General features: G+C 45.2%; 1 protein-coding gene across 1 annotated transcript in view; it reads left to right on the forward strand.

The window, feature by feature from the left end:
- The first annotated feature begins 3,341 nt into the window (after positions 1 to 3,341).
- The window catches only part of LOC144687541 (glutathione S-transferase theta-1-like), a 44,511-nt gene continuing 32,316 nt past the window's right edge, over positions 3,342 to 15,536 (forward strand). The window contains exon 1 of the mRNA XM_078553825.1: positions 3,342 to 3,549. Coding sequence (XP_078409951.1) covers positions 3,438 to 3,549 — 112 coding nt within the window. The 5' untranslated portion in view covers positions 3,342 to 3,437. The remainder of the gene's footprint in view (positions 3,550 to 15,536) is intronic.

Here is a 15,536-nt window from a genome sequence, read left to right on the forward strand (position 1 = left end):
TCCTCCTGCATGCTGTCTGGATATGACTGATTTTTCTGCATTTTGACTGGAAAGGGGGACATTTAAATGGTTGGTGGCGACCATTTCTGGTAGCATCTACATTTCTGACTCTGAGACTATGAACTTGGCTGCCATGGCCTGGATCTCACTGAAACCTGGGGGACCTCCCCTGCCGGCTCAGGAAAAGAGCTCCCTAGAAATTTGCAACTATCTCTTCCTGCCACACCTGTGGCGATGGCCTCATCACAGGCCTTATTCCAGGAGCTTATTGCCTTTGCTCAAAAGCTGGGCTTGGATTTAATCGTTCTTTAGGCCTCCTACAAATGTGTCGCTAAGGTCAATTTCTAAGTTTGCGCCATACCCAGAGTGATGAGAGTGTATCTTTAATTCGAGGATGTAATCTGCAACAATTCCACTTGGCAACTGCTTCCTTTCACAGAATGCATCTCCCAGTGCAATTTAATTCTTAGTCATGCCATAATATGAGTCCAGAATCTCATTAATTTCAAGATAGTCCATAGTACTGGCGTCTAATGGGCAGCATTGGTTGACACTATCTCTTGATCCTTCTGCTCGATAACATAAATTTCTATTTCCATATCTATCACATGTGTATTAAGGATTTCCAAACTCCACCATGACCTGGTGGCTTGGTGCTTTTCATGACTTGGAGCATTATTGCTTCCTCTCCTCCTGCATGCTTAAAGGTATCTGGCCCCATCATGGTGAGGAAAAAAGTTACTTTATCCTCATCTCCTATTTTATTCACTTTCGCCCAAATGTGTAACCTTTGATCGTAATTACAACAGTCCTCTTTGAGTTGAATTCCCCCATTGTCCTCATATATGTCCTCAATGCTATTTTTTCAATTACGTACTGTGCTGTCTCACTGTATACCTGAACACAGTGTGTACATGGAGTAATCCTCAAAATCAACTTTAGGTGTTCTAAAAATGTCACAATGTTCTTCAGCCCTTTATTTCTCAAATGAAATGTAGAAGCAAATGCCATCCCAGCCTTGTCTGTTGTGTATTGCACTGAGAAAATACTAACACATTATTGAACTAATACCAATTCATATATTGCTCTCCAACAGAGAGGGCAACAGAGAAAGCAATATAAAAAATGCTGAGATCTTGCAATATAATAAATATACTGATGTTGTACACACTAGCATGGATGTGCACATTAGGACATGTTGTTCACACTAGCAACAATGTTCCGCACACTAGTACAAATGTTGTTCACACAAGCACAGATGTTATTTACACTTGCATCATACGAACGTAAGAAACAGGAGCAGGAATAGACCATTCGGCCCCTCAAGCCTGCTCCCCAATTAAATAAAATCATGACTGACCTGACTGAGGCCTTAACTCCACTTTCCTGCTTGCCTCTGCAATGTTGTTGACGCTTGCACAAGTGTGATTCATACAAAGTGGGGTGTGGTTCGCAGGAGCACAGCAGTCGTTTATATTAGCTGTAGCAGGACAGAGGGCTCTCATCCCTGAGTAAGGGAGTGGCCCCTCTACAAAACTCCTTTTAAAGATAATTGCACCTGGAAAGGTGGGATTAGAGACTGTCCCCAGCCAATAAGGCGAGGTGAGATGAGGCAGAGATAGACAAGACAGAGCAATGTGGGTCAGGGCAGGGCATGCATTCACACAGGCCTGGTTATGCCCAATATTGGTTAGTAAAAATTCACTTGTCAAGTTCAGGCCTCCTGACTGTGACCTCAGGTGGACACACAGCTGATATCACACCTAACTTGGTCTGACTTTCAATCTCCCCCTCCTCTACCTGCATGATCTTGTTGTGGCTGCCCCTGTCTCAGCTCATCTGCTGCTGAAACCCTCATTTCATGCTTCTTACCTCTAGATTTGACTATTCCAATGCACTCCTGACTGGCCTCCCACATTCTACCCTTCATAAACTTGAGGTCACCCAAATCTCTGCTGTCCAAGTGTTAACTCGTAGCAAGCCTCATTCCCCTAGCTATCACGTTTGTGCTCACTCACCTATATTGGCTCCCAGTTAAGCAATACCACAATTTTAAATTTCTCAATCTTATTTTGAAATCTCTCCATGCCCTCACCTTCCCAATCTCTGTAAACTCCTGCAGTCCCATAACCCTCTGAGGTATCCAGTCTTGCCCAATATTGACTCTGGAACATCCCCAAATTTTATTACTTCAACTCTGGTGGCCGTGCTTTCAGCTGCCTAGGCCCCAAGCTCTGGAATTCCCTCCCTAAACCTCTCTGTCTCTCTACCTCACATTCCTCCTTGAAGACATGCCTTAAAACCTAAATCTGGTCCTAATATCTCCCCAAGTGGCTTGGTGGCAAATTTTGAGGGGAGGGGGGAATCTTATGTCACAAGAAGTCTGACCCCGTTTAGAGGATGAAGGGCACTCAAAATCAACCCCCTCGGGTATTACTCCTGCTGGTTACAAACCCTCGAGTTTGCCTCCAGTGAACTGAACAGTCACAAGATGGACAGACCTGGCAATGCAGAGTGTGAACTCTAACCTCCATACCCCATTCTCCATTAACACAAAATTCCTGCAAAAGATACTTCTGTGTCAATAACAACAACAACTTATACTTATATAGCACCTTTTTAACATAATGAAACATCCCATCATCCTCCCACCCCTGAACCCACAAAGTGGCTTCAAAGGAGCATTACAACACAAAGTATGATACCGAATCACATAAGGAGATATTCCATCAGATAACCAAAACTTTGGTCAAAGAGGTAGGTTTTAAGGAGTGTCTTAAAGGAGGGAAGTGAGGTAGAGAAGCCGAGAGGTTTAGGGAGGGAATTCCAGAGCATGGGGCCCATGCAACTGAAGGTATGGCTGCTAACGGTGGAACAGTTAAAATCAGGGACGCACACGAGGCCAGAATTAGAGGAGCACAGATATCTGAGGGGGGGTCAAACTTTAACAAGCTGCCCGCCACTCTAAAGGAGCAGGCAGGTATCAGCAGAGGGTCTTTGTTAAACCCGAGTTACATTTACAGGGGACATCAGTTGATCAATAATTTTTACAGTGACCCTTAAGGAGAGAGTTGCCATGTGCCATTCCATCTGGTTTAGGGCAGATTCCTGCACTGGGAACATCACTCACAGTTCTGTACAGTTTAAAAATCTTTGAACATTTGGGGAAACAAAGATGTTCTGTTTTTAAGTATGATCGCTTCTCCTTACCCTGTGCGTGCTAAGAGTTTTTGATTTGGCAAGTCACAGAGAGTTTAGTTGTTTTTCATTGTGGAGCAAGAATTTGCTTTCTCTCTCTCTCATTGATTAATATCACTTGATCTTTGGTCTCCAACCAGTGTTTCCCTGGGAATAGGGGGAGGGATTGACTTTACATAAGCAAAGGCTGTGCCGCCGATACCTCTAGTCCTGTTACTCTGAAAAGTCTAAAGAACAAAATGGGCCTGGAGCTGTACTTGAATCTCCTCTCTCAGCCCTGCCGAGCTGTCTACATTTTTGCCAAGAAGAACAACATTGCATTTGAGTTTAAGTTTATTGATCTTTCAACAGGTAAGGGTCAGTGGAATGTCAGGACTCAGTTTACACTGCTTTCTGCCATTGGCTGTCTGCTAAAATATATTTATACTTTCAGCTTTTATTCTTGCCCATTTTTCTACCTCTCCCCCTCTGCTTTCCTGCCCAACTCCTTTCCTCTCCCCTCCTCTACCCTTGCCATCTCTTTTCTTTCCTTCTCCTCTCCCCTCATGCCACCCTGCCCCCCCCCCACCTTGTGTCCTCCTTTTCCTCTATTTCCCCTCTACCATTTCTCTCCCCTGGCTTCTCTTTCTTACCCCTCTTTCATCTCCCTCCCTCTTCAGTTCTCTCCTATCCTCACATTCACTGTGCTCCACTCCCCTCATCCCCCCTCCACTCCCCTTCCCTCCCATGCTCCTTTCTCTCATCCCCCTCTGCCACCTCGCCTCCCCTCCCTTGATCCTTTCTCTCATCCCCCTCTTCCCCTCCCTTTCGCTCTCCTTCTGTGCTCTTTTCTCTCATCCCCTTCCTTCCCCCTCTTACCGTTCCCTCTCATACCCCTTGCTCCTCCTTCTCCCTTTCTCACCTCTCCCCCTTTCTTCTCTCCCTGTCTTGTCTCCCCTATCTCTCTCCCCTTTCTCTCCTGTCATCCCTCAAGTCCTTAAGCAGAATCACAAGTTGCCATTCCCCATTGTGTTATACCTGATCAAAGTCCAAATTTGCAATGGTTCTACCTCTTGTTTGTGATTGAGGTGGGCTTGGGGACCCCTGATGCAGTGCTGGTTGAGCCTCAGCCTTTGCCTGTTTCCAACTAGTACGATGTTACTGCTACCTCTGGATGCAAACGAGAACTGCCAGGATGGATGAGCAAATTGGCTATAGCACCATGGTTCAGGAATCCATTCAAATGGTGGGTTGTGAAATGTGGTTTCGGTTGGAAGAAGTTGGGGAATAGGTTACTATTCTCTGCAGCCACAAGTGGGGAGTCCAAAGGTTGTGTTGTCTGTCTGGTGCCAGGGTTATAGACATCTCCTCTCAACCGAAGAAGAACTTGGAGAGGGAAGGGGAAGATCCAGTTGTTATGGTCCATTTGGAACTGACAGAGGTAGAACTAGGATTGAGGTTCTGATGAGAGAATTTGAGGAATTAGGGTCCAAATTAAAAAGCAGAACCTCAAAAGATAATAATCCCTAGATTGTTATCTGAGCCATGTGCCAATTGGCATTGGGATAAACAGATTAGAAAGTTCAATGTGTGGCTGAAGGAGTGGTGGGAGGTAGGGGTTTCACTTTATGGGTCACTGGCAGCAGGAAAAGAGAGAGCTGTTCCATTGGGACAGGCTCCACTTAAACCATGGCAGGCCAGTGTCCTGGCAAATCAAATAACGCGGGTGGTAGACAGGACTTCAAAGCAGAAAGGGAAATGCAAATGCTTTGTAACATGGGTACAAATAATCAGAGTGGGTCAGGAAGGAACAGAGAGAGTAGTAAAGGTAATAGGCCATTAGTAGCTAAGGTGACATCATGGAAAATTAGAGAAGAGTCAAAGCTTAAGGCCATATATCTGAATGTGTTCCAAGTGGTGGGTGAAATGGCTTCGGCTCTCAAGCCTTTATACACAAAGGATGGCATCAGAGGTCACATGACAATGGCAAGCCTAAGGCAAGCCACAGTGCACAAAAGCACTTCTCCAAACATCCCCTTTTTCATAAAAAGGTAAAAAACAACAATCTATATACACTATATTTGTAGTTGCAAGGCAGGCACATACATGGTTTACAATGAAAATCATCACTCATGTAGAGAAAACTGTTTGTTCATTCTAGTCCGTTCCACTTTCATCTGTCCCTACACATGCATTGCACACAATCTTTGAACGGTTCAGGTCTTCTAAATGGTCCAGGTTGTTATTGACCGTTCATTGGTGTCCGCTCATTGCTGGGGTAATGTTTCCTCTCTGGAGAATGTTGTTGCCATGGTGAGTGTTCCTGCAGATCCGTTGCCTTTACTGAGGAACAGTTGGCCTATGGAACTGGTGGTCTTTCATCCCTTGTGCAGTTCGTCTTCCTCATCAGCTCTCTACTGTCTACTGTATTCTTCTGATGCACATGTATATACGTCTATGGTTACAATGATATAACTGGTCATTCATTTTCACTGTGTACGATCGAGATGACAACGTCTCTACACAGATCCCAAGTTGCTAAGTGAGCTGACTTTTGTTGAGAACATTGAATTTTTGCACTCTGACTGGGTCTCCAACTCTCTAGCGATGATTTGGCAGCTTTATCAAAGTGAAATTTGCCTTTCTGTTGTTTCACTTTGATTTTATCACTCACTCCCTGTTACTACTTCTGGCTTCAGTAGTTTATAGTTACTGGAAGAATAGTTTGGATGCGACGTGACATGAACTACTGAACTGGACTACTTTCCATGCCTTCTGTAAGTGTGTTTCTCCACTCTAGGATTGCCTTGTAAACATCCGTGCTGGCTCTACTTGATCTGTTAATGATCCCTTTGGCAATTTTCACTGCTGCCTCAGCCTTTCCATTTGACTGGCGGTAGTGATGGAATTGATGGAAGGGGTCATCAACAGTGCTACCAAGCAGCACTTGCTTAGCAATAACCTGCTCACTGACGCTCAGTTTGGGTTCCACCAGATCAGTTCCTGACCTCATTACAGCCTTGGTTCAAACATGGACAAATGTGTTGAACTCCAGAGGTGAGGTGAGAGTGACTGCCCTTGATATCAAGGCAGCATTTGACTGAGTGTGGCATCAAGGAGCCATGGCAAAACTGGAATCAATGGGAATCGGGGGAAAACTCTGCTGGTTGGAGTCATACCTAGCACGAAAGAAGATGGTTGTGGTTGTTGGAGGCTAATCATCTCAGTTCCAGGACATCAGTGCAGGAGTTCCTCAGGGTAGTGTACTAGGCCCAACCATCTTCAGCTGCTTCATCAATGACCTTCCACCACTCAGAAGGTCAGAAGTGGGGATGTTTGCTGATGTCTGCCATGTCAAAATGCAGCAAGACCTCAACAATATCCAAGGTTGGGCTGACAAGTGGCAAGTAACATTTGTGCCACACGAGTGCCAGGCAATGACCATCTCCAAGAAGAGACACTAACCTCCGCCCCTTGACATTCAATGGTATTACCATTACTAAATCCCCCACTATCAACATCCTGGTGGTTATCATTGACCAGAAATTGAACTGGACTAGCCTTATAAATACTGTGACTATTAGAGCAGGTCAGAGGCTAGGAATCCTGCGGTGAGTAACTCACCTCCTGACTCCCCAAAGCCTGTCCACCATCCCACAAGGCCCAAGTCAGGAGTGTGATGGAATTCTCTCCACTTGCCTGGATGAGTGCAGGTCCAACAACACATAAGAAACTCAACACCATCCAGGACAAAGCAGGCCACTTGATTGGCACCCCATCCACAAACACTCACTCCTTCCACCAGCGACACACAGTAGCAGCAGTGTGTACCGTCTACAAGATGCACTGCAGCAACTCACCATGGCTCCTTAGACAGCACCTTCCAAACCCAGACTGCAAGCATCTGGAAGGACAAGGGCAGCAGAAACATGGGGACACCACCACCTGGAAGGTCCGCTCCAAGAAACTCACCATCCCGACTTGGAAATATATCGCTGTTCCTTCACTGTCGCTGGGTCAAAATCCTGGAACTCCCTTCCAACAGACTATGGGTATACCTACACCACACGGACTGCAGTAGTTCAAGAAGGCAGGTTATCAACACTTTCTCAAGGGCAATTGGGGCTGGGCAATAAATGCTGGCCGAGCCAGTGACGCCCATATCCCATGAATGGAAAAAAAGAAAATGAGTAGTGCTGAATTTCCCAATCACTTACAAAGCACCTAAATTCATTACTCATGAACTTGGGGCCATTGTCGTTCAACACAGTGTCAGGAATGTCATAACGGTTGGAGTATGCTCTCAGACATTCCACAATCTCACTATGGTCATTGACGTCAGCATGTCTAACTCCCAATAGTCTGAATAGTAGTCGATGGTGACAAGATAGTCACTTCCAAGGAGAGTGAAGAGAGAAGGTATCTACTCCAAGTTTCATCCATGTTCTGTCTGGGATGTCATGAGTCATGAGCGATTCTTTCACTTGATATTCATTACAAACTGCAAGTCTTTCTTCCCATTACATTGGGCTCTCAGCTTAGTTTGTCCCCTTGGGGTGAGGATCATTCCATCATATAACCACAACTTTATGTTTGACAGCTTCATTTTGGGGTCACTGTCTTGAGCAACTTTACACAGGTCTGCAAAGCTCGTGATGTTGCACATAGCATCAGTGTCTATCTGACATTTCACATTAACTTGATGCTCTTCTTCTGCAGTCATTATTCCAAAAGTCAAACCATTTCTTTCCTTGAGACTTGAGGTTCTGGAGTGTAGAATGATTCATTAAGATCTTCATCCAACAGCTCTCCAGGAATCATCTTTATTGGCTTGCTTTTCTTTTTTCCGGAAAAACACTTACGTGCAAAGTGATTTCATTTCTTGTAGTTAGAGCAGTGCTTTTCCTATGCTGGGCATGCTCTCTCTTATTTATGTGTATTGTCCTCTGCAATATTTACATCAAGAATTTCTGCCTTGATATTTCTGTTGGCCGTTCTGTAAATTGTTCTTCCTTTTCTTAATTGTCTTCTGCTTGGAAGGCCTGAACTGCCTCTCAGTAGAGTACAACGCCTCGTCAGTTCTCCCATCAATACTCTTCAACTGATGATTGACCACTTCAGAGCTCCTGCACATGTCAATAACTTTCTTGAGAGTAAATTTATTTTCTCTCAGCAGACATGCTCTCAAGGCAGTATCTCTTGTTCCAAGACAATCCTACCTCTGATCAGATCATCCTTCAGTTGCGCAAATTCATAAGATTCAACTAGATGCCTCAGTACAGTTGCAAACTGATCAATATTCTCCCCATCTATCTGAGCTTTGGTGTTGAACACTTGGGTCTTCAAGGCCTCCAAAATTTCACAAGACTGGCTTTTCTGCTCCTCAGTGAGGTCTAGGATGCAGTACAGCTAGTAGCACTCTTTCCCCAGCACTCATAACAAGAGTTGCAACTCTTATTTGTTCAGCTCTCTTGTTTAATTCTGTGGCAATTTCTGCCATTGTCATTGTCCTGCCATTGAGAGTGGAAGAATTTCCAATTTATTTTCAAATCTTCCTTCATCTCCATGGGAGCCAATACTGGAATATTGAAAGCCATACTGACTCACCAAGCAGTCAATGACCTCTACAAAGTTGCAGACTGAAGGTTTAATTATTAATTAAGCTGCTGCTTCTTACAGTGACTGGCTCTCCTTCAGCTGCATACTATGTTCCAAGTGGTGCATGGAATGGCTTCTACTCTCAAGCTTTTATACATAAAGCATGACATCATATGTCACATGAATATGGCAAGCCTATAGCAAGCCACAGTGCAGAAAGGCTCTTAAAACAGAATGCACAAAGCATTCACAACAAATTGGATGAACTAATAGCACAGATGGAAATGTAAAATAAATGATCTCATAGCCATTAGGGAGATCTGGTTGCAAAGTGATCAAAGCAGGGAATTAAATATCTCAGAGTTGACAAGCTGTAACGAATGGAATGCCCACAGGGGTCAGTGTTGGGGCCTCAACTATTTACAATCTATATCAATGGCTTGGATAAAGGGACCAAATATATGGGAGCTAAATTTGCCCACCAAGATAGGTAGGACATCAGGTTATCAAGGGGAGATATAAAGTCTGCAAAGGGATATAGATAGGCTAAGTGAGTGGGTAAAAAATTGGCAGATGGAGTATAATGTGGGAAAGTGTGAACTTGTCCACTTTGGCAGGAAGAATAGAAAAGTAGCACATTACTTAAATGGGGAGAGATTGCAGAGCTCGGTAGTACAGAGGGATCTGGGTGTCCTGGTACATGAATTAAGTTAGTATGCAGGTACAGCAAGTGATTCAGAAGTCAAGTGGAACATTCATGTTTTATTGCAAGGTGAATGGAATATAAAAGTAGAGAAGTTTTACTGTAGTTGTCCAAGGCCTTGGTGAGACTACATCTGGAGGACTGTGTACAGTTTTGGTCTCCTTATTTAAAAAAATTATATAATTGCATTAGTAGCAATTCAGAGAAGTTTTACATGACTCATTCCTGCGATAAAGGGCTTATCTTATGAAGAAAGGTTGAACAGGTTGGGCCTATACCCATTGGCATGTGAGATGATCTTACTGAAATGTATAAGATCCTGAGGGGATAGTTGTTCCCTCTTGTGGGAGAGACTAGAATTCCATATACCAGAAGAGCTTTGCAGTGTTTCGCACAGCACAAAGCCATTGACTGCTGAACAAATACTAAAATAAGAGGCCTCCCTTTCCAGATGGAGCTGAGGAAAACTGTTCTCTCTAAGAGGGGAGTTAGTGTGTGGAATTCTCTTCCCCAGGGAGCAGTGCAAGCTGGGTCATTGAATTTATTCAAGGCTGAGTTAGACAAATTTTTGATAGGCAAAGGAGTCAAGGGTTATGGGAGGGGGTGCGCAGGGGGGAGGCAAAATGGAGTTCAGACCACAACCAGATCAGTCAGGATCTTATTGAATGATTGAGCAGGCTCAAGGGCCAAACGGCCAACTCCTAAGCCCTATGTTCCTGTTAATCTTTAGAAGAGATCAACAAAATAGAAAAGGAGTGGGTGGAAGAGGGAACGATGGGTATGGGGGCAGGGCCAAGGGTAGGGTAGCCATAATAAGGGATGGCATGAAGAGAGAAAAGAACTTAGCTCAGAAATTCAAGAAGGAAAATCAGTCTGGGTGGAGCTAAGGAAGAGCAAGGAGCAGAAAATCTTAGAGATAGTTGTTTACAAGATCCTCTAACAGTAGTTACAGTGTAGGGCAGTGTATAAATCAGGAAATAAGAAGTGCATTTAATAAAGGTAATACAGTAGTCACTGGGTACTTTAATCTTCATATAGACTGGGAAAACCAAATTTGTAGTAGTACTGTGGAGGATGAGTTCATGGAATGTATACATGATAGCTTTCTGGATCAGGATGTTGAGGAATCAAGTAGGGAACAGGTTATTTTGGATCTAGTATTGAGCAACGAGAAAGTGCTAATTAATAACCTTGTAGTGAAGGGAAGACTGACCATAATATTAGAGGATTTTATATTGGCCAGAAATTTCCCCTGTCGGAGGGGGGGTGGGTTGTGCGGGGGCGGGCGCGAACCCGATTGGCGCCCCCGATCGCGTCTGCACCACCATTTTACATGGGCGGGCCAATTAAGGCCCGCCCATCGTGATGCTTGCCCGGAAGCGCTGTGCGTTCCCTGTGCGGGCGGGAGGGATTCCCTGTGCTCTTTCGCACATGTGCACGGAAGAGCACAGAGATCTCCCTGAGGCACCTCCGTGCCTCTGTGCCTCAGAAGATTTGTTTCAGTGTTAAACTTTTAAATAAAGGATTTTTAAACTTTTGAAATACGTCCCCTCATGTGAGAGTGTTATATGAGCTGGGACATGTTAGTGAAATTTTGGAAAATATTTTACTGATTTTTTAAACACTTCATGAAACCTCATCCCGCCCGTGGATGAGGTTCCATAAAAAATGCGAAGGCCGCCTGGGCTCTTCGCCTGCCTGCCAACCTTAAGGTTGGACGGACAGCTCATTTAATTGTTTTAATTAGTTTTTAACAGGCTTTAATAGGCCTTTGACAGTTCAGCCGAGTCGGCTGCGTGCCCGCTGAACTGACAATCTAAATGACGCGTGGTGACGTCAGGACGCATTCCCGACGTCACTGCGCGTCATCTTACGCGTCGGTGAGCAGGCCCCGCTCCCCACTCGCTGACAGGAAAATGCTGCCCATTGAGTCTGAAAGTGATTTAGTTAAATGCGAAATCAGTATCTTAAATCTGATCAAAGTCTATGTAGATATGAAGACCGAGTCGCCTAAAATAGGTTGGGAATACATTAAAAGATATGATAAGAAAAGCAAAATACTGCAGATGCTGGAAATCTGAAAAAAAAAACAGAAAGTGCTGGGGTTACCCAGCAGGGTCCGGCACTGTCTCTGGAGAGAGAAACAGAGTTAACATTTCAAGTCGAATATGACTCTTCTTCAGAACTGGAACCTGCCAAACCTGCTGAGTACTTCCAGCACTTTCCGTTTTTACTTTACAGTAAACTTTGTGTTATCCAACACTCCACCAACCACAATTCTCTCCTCACTGGAATTTCTGATATTCCCTTAATGTGAATCATAACTTTACTAACCGGCAGCCACTCAGAAGCTATCCGGAACCCGAAGACTTCCCAGGTCACCTCAGTACGACTAGGCAAGCTTCTGTTAGAGGGACTGGTAATCTTTCTTGCTTGTAGCTGCCATTGTCATTTTTACTTTTGCTGTTGTATGAATTATAAACCGCATCCTGCCATTATGGCATCCAATAAACAAGAGAAAAGCTGAGGTGAGAAACATAAGAGTTGTGTTGACGCTAAAGGAGAAAATTGACATCTGTAGATGTATTGAAAAGGGCGAGAATCAGAAGGTTTTGTTGAAAGAATATAATGTTGGCTCATCCATGATATACGATATAAGGAGTCAAAAAAAAAATTACTGAAATTTTTAGCTTGTTCCGAATCAAATAAAACTGTTGAAGGATGCCATTCTTTACATGTACCTAAGTTAGAGCAGCTAGGCAGTGTTTTATATAAATGGTTTTTGTTGAAACGTTTGGAGGTTGCCCTGTCTCCAACCCAATGCTCATTGAAAAGGCAAAAACATTTTATGAGGAAGTTAAATTGACTGAGCCTGTGCATTTTCTGATGGATGGCTTTGTGTTTTAAACTTCATCACAACATTGGAAGGTTAGATGTATCCAGCCATAACTTCTGTGGAGTGACAATCACAGTCAGATTGCCACTCCACTCCGAGTTACTTACACTGAAATGCAGCTGCGCCTTTCTCACCTGGCCCATGTCCGAAGGTATAGTGCAGCAGGTTCCCGAGGCCTCGTGTCAGGGGCAGCTGAGGCGGAGGTGGGGCCCTTTTTAGGGCACTAGCTACCATAAAGCCAGTAAGTTTAAAGGTCCAGCCACTTTGGGAAGCCAGGGAGAAGGTAAGTGTATAATGTAGGTGGGCAGGATGGGGTGGAGGGGCAGGGTGGGTCAGGAGGGTTGGGTGGGGTCCGGTGGTCAGTGTGGGTGTCAAGTGGTCAGTGGGGGTGTCAGGTGGTCAGTGGTCGGGTGGTCAGTGGGGTGTTTGGGAGGTCAGTAGGAGGGTCGGCTAGTCATTGGTGGTGCAGGTGGTCAGTGGTGGGGATTGTCAGTGGGGGAAGTCGAATGGTCAAGTGGGGTTGGATGGTCAGTGTTGGGTGGTCAGTGGTGGGGGTGGTAAGTAGGGGAGGTCAGATATTCGGGAGGGGTTTGGTTGGTGGGCAGGGCAGTTGGGTGGGATGGAGTCAAGGGATGGGGAGGACAATTGAGGGGTGGGGGGGATAGTCGAGTGTCCCATGGGGGTGTCGGGGTGGGCGGAGTCCCATGGGGGTTCATGGGTGAGTTGGGGAGTGTGGTTCCTGGGGAGTTGGGGGCAGTCCTGTGGGTTGGGGGGGCGGTCGGGTATGGGTTAATACTATCGTTACCGAGGAGTTAGAATGGTTTTAATTCTTCTAACTTTTCCTGTGTAACTGTTCCTGTAAGACAGTCAGAATTATCCAAAGTTTGCAATTTAAATCAGTTTTGAATGGTTCCCAGTGCAGGGCAATTGCCCTTTGGAAGTATTAGTATGTAAATGGAAGAGATTAATGAAAGTAAACATGAACTTATTAAAGACAGAGACAGGTGAAATTATAATGGGGAATAAGGAAATGGCAGGAGCTTTAAACAAATACCTTTTATCTGTCTTCATGGTGGAAGACACAAGAAACATTCTGGAAATAATGGAAACAAAGGATTTAGCGAGAATGAGGCACTTAAAGAAATTATTCTTAGTAAAGAAATAGTACTGGAGAAATTAATGGGACTAAAAGTTAATAAATGCCCTGGATCTGACCACTGGCATCCTAGGATTTTAAACCTATAAATAGAGTGATTACATTGTGTTAGAATCCTAACTTACAAGCCTGAATTTTTCTTTTATGAAATGGAAGGACTTGGCATTGACTGTATGTTTGGATGCTGACCTTGACAGGGTGGGTGTGGAGAGGATGTTTCCTCTTGTGGGAGAATTTAGAACTCGGAGTCACTGTTTAAAAATAAGGGGTCGCTCACTTAAGATGGAGTTGAGGAATTTTTTTTTCTGTCACGGGGTTGAGAGTCTTTGGAACTCCCTTCCTCACTCAGATGCTTCATCTCCAAAGTAGGGTTAGGAGAAATGCAGCTCAGGGTTCCTAACTTTAATTGCCAGATGTCACTTTTATTTCAGGGAGTGTATCACAGCTGGCTGAGTCATCTCCAAGTGCAGTCACAGCAGCGATATTTCATCAGCTACCTTGTCCCAAGTGTTATATTTCTGTGTCACCATTTATGTAACACATCATGCGTGGCTGCATTGCTTCCTATGGATCTCTATGAGGAGCCTTGCCAGACTGAAGGCATGCAAACACTAACCTGCTGAGGATCATGCAAGTTCCCCTGTGTCTTGTAGGATGCTGTTGCGACTGGGATGCTGGATGGATGTGTGAAGAGGCAGCAATTTCTGATGCTGAAATACCCTCCTCCAGGTAGCACCTCATCTCAGCATGGACACATGCCCTTGAGGCTTGCTCATCGTTCACAGCATCAGGGCAATGTGAGCGTGCTGTGCAACAGTGCACTGTCATCTGGAAGTTCATGGGTGAAATTAGAGGAGTAGCTATCCTGGTGGTCATGCTGGCCCATGATGGAGAAGAGTTGTCCAGGAGGATCTTCAGTGCATCTTGTCATCCTCCTCCTGAAACTTGCTGGCCATGAGGGCCTCATGAGCATGCCTACCTCGTCTGGCCCATGCAATGGCCTCTTCGCCTGCATTCTCAGCTTCCAAGACCTCATCACCATCATTGTCTTGAAGGCCTCATCAGAGGAAAAGTGTAGCTTCTTCATCTTGTCATCTTCCATGTCCTCACCTCTTTATAGCGCCAGGTTGTATAGACCGCAGCAAGGCACAGTGATGCATGAGACCATCTGGGGAGTGTACTGGAACGCTCTGCATGATCTGTCCAGGCATCAGAATCACATTTTCAGGATCCCTGTGGTGTGTTCCCACCAATATCTAGGTTGCGGCATGAGCCTCGTTCTACCTTCTCTCCACAGGAGTCTGAGGTCGCTGCTGGACCGTCATCAGCCATGTCCTTTTGCAGGTAATCCTTGTTCCTGAGGAGCCAACCCTGCTCCCTGGAAGATGTCAGGGATCTGAGACTTACTCAGGGTCTACAAGTCGTGGATGCTACCTGGGAATCTGACACACACCTGCATAAGTTTGTTATGGTCGCACACCAGCTGCACACTCAGCAACTGGTAGCCTTTCCAGTTGACGTACTGGATTGCCTGTTGCCATGGAGCTTTTATAGCCACATGATGGCAGTCAATGGCACTCTGCACCTGTCGGAAACCAAAAACTTCTGCAAAGCCCAGTGCTCTTGCCTCCTGGCTTGCTTGTCTCTGTCGAAATGGACAAAATTGTGGGCCTTCGCAAAAAGGGCATCTGTGACCTCCTGGATGCATTTGTGGGTGGACACTTGGGAGATGCCAGAGCGGTACCCTGGGAGGAGCCACTGGTGTAGGAGTTGAGTGCGGTGGTTACTTTCACAGCTGCTGGCAATGGATGCCCTCCAAATTCCTGTGGCGCCAAATCCTGCAGAATGTAGAAAATGTGGGTCACCAGATCCCTTGACATGCAAAGGCATGTCATTCTCAGTCATCTGCAGATAACACGTGTGCCGTCTATACACCCTGGGTATACACCCGAGGCGCCTATGAATTCTGGCTCTCTGAGGATCATCATCTGCGTCCTGAGGAGGAC

This window comes from Cetorhinus maximus, chromosome 12, assembly GCF_964194155.1.
Source record: "Cetorhinus maximus chromosome 12, sCetMax3.hap1.1, whole genome shotgun sequence".
Taxonomy (NCBI): domain Eukaryota; kingdom Metazoa; phylum Chordata; class Chondrichthyes; order Lamniformes; family Cetorhinidae; genus Cetorhinus; species Cetorhinus maximus.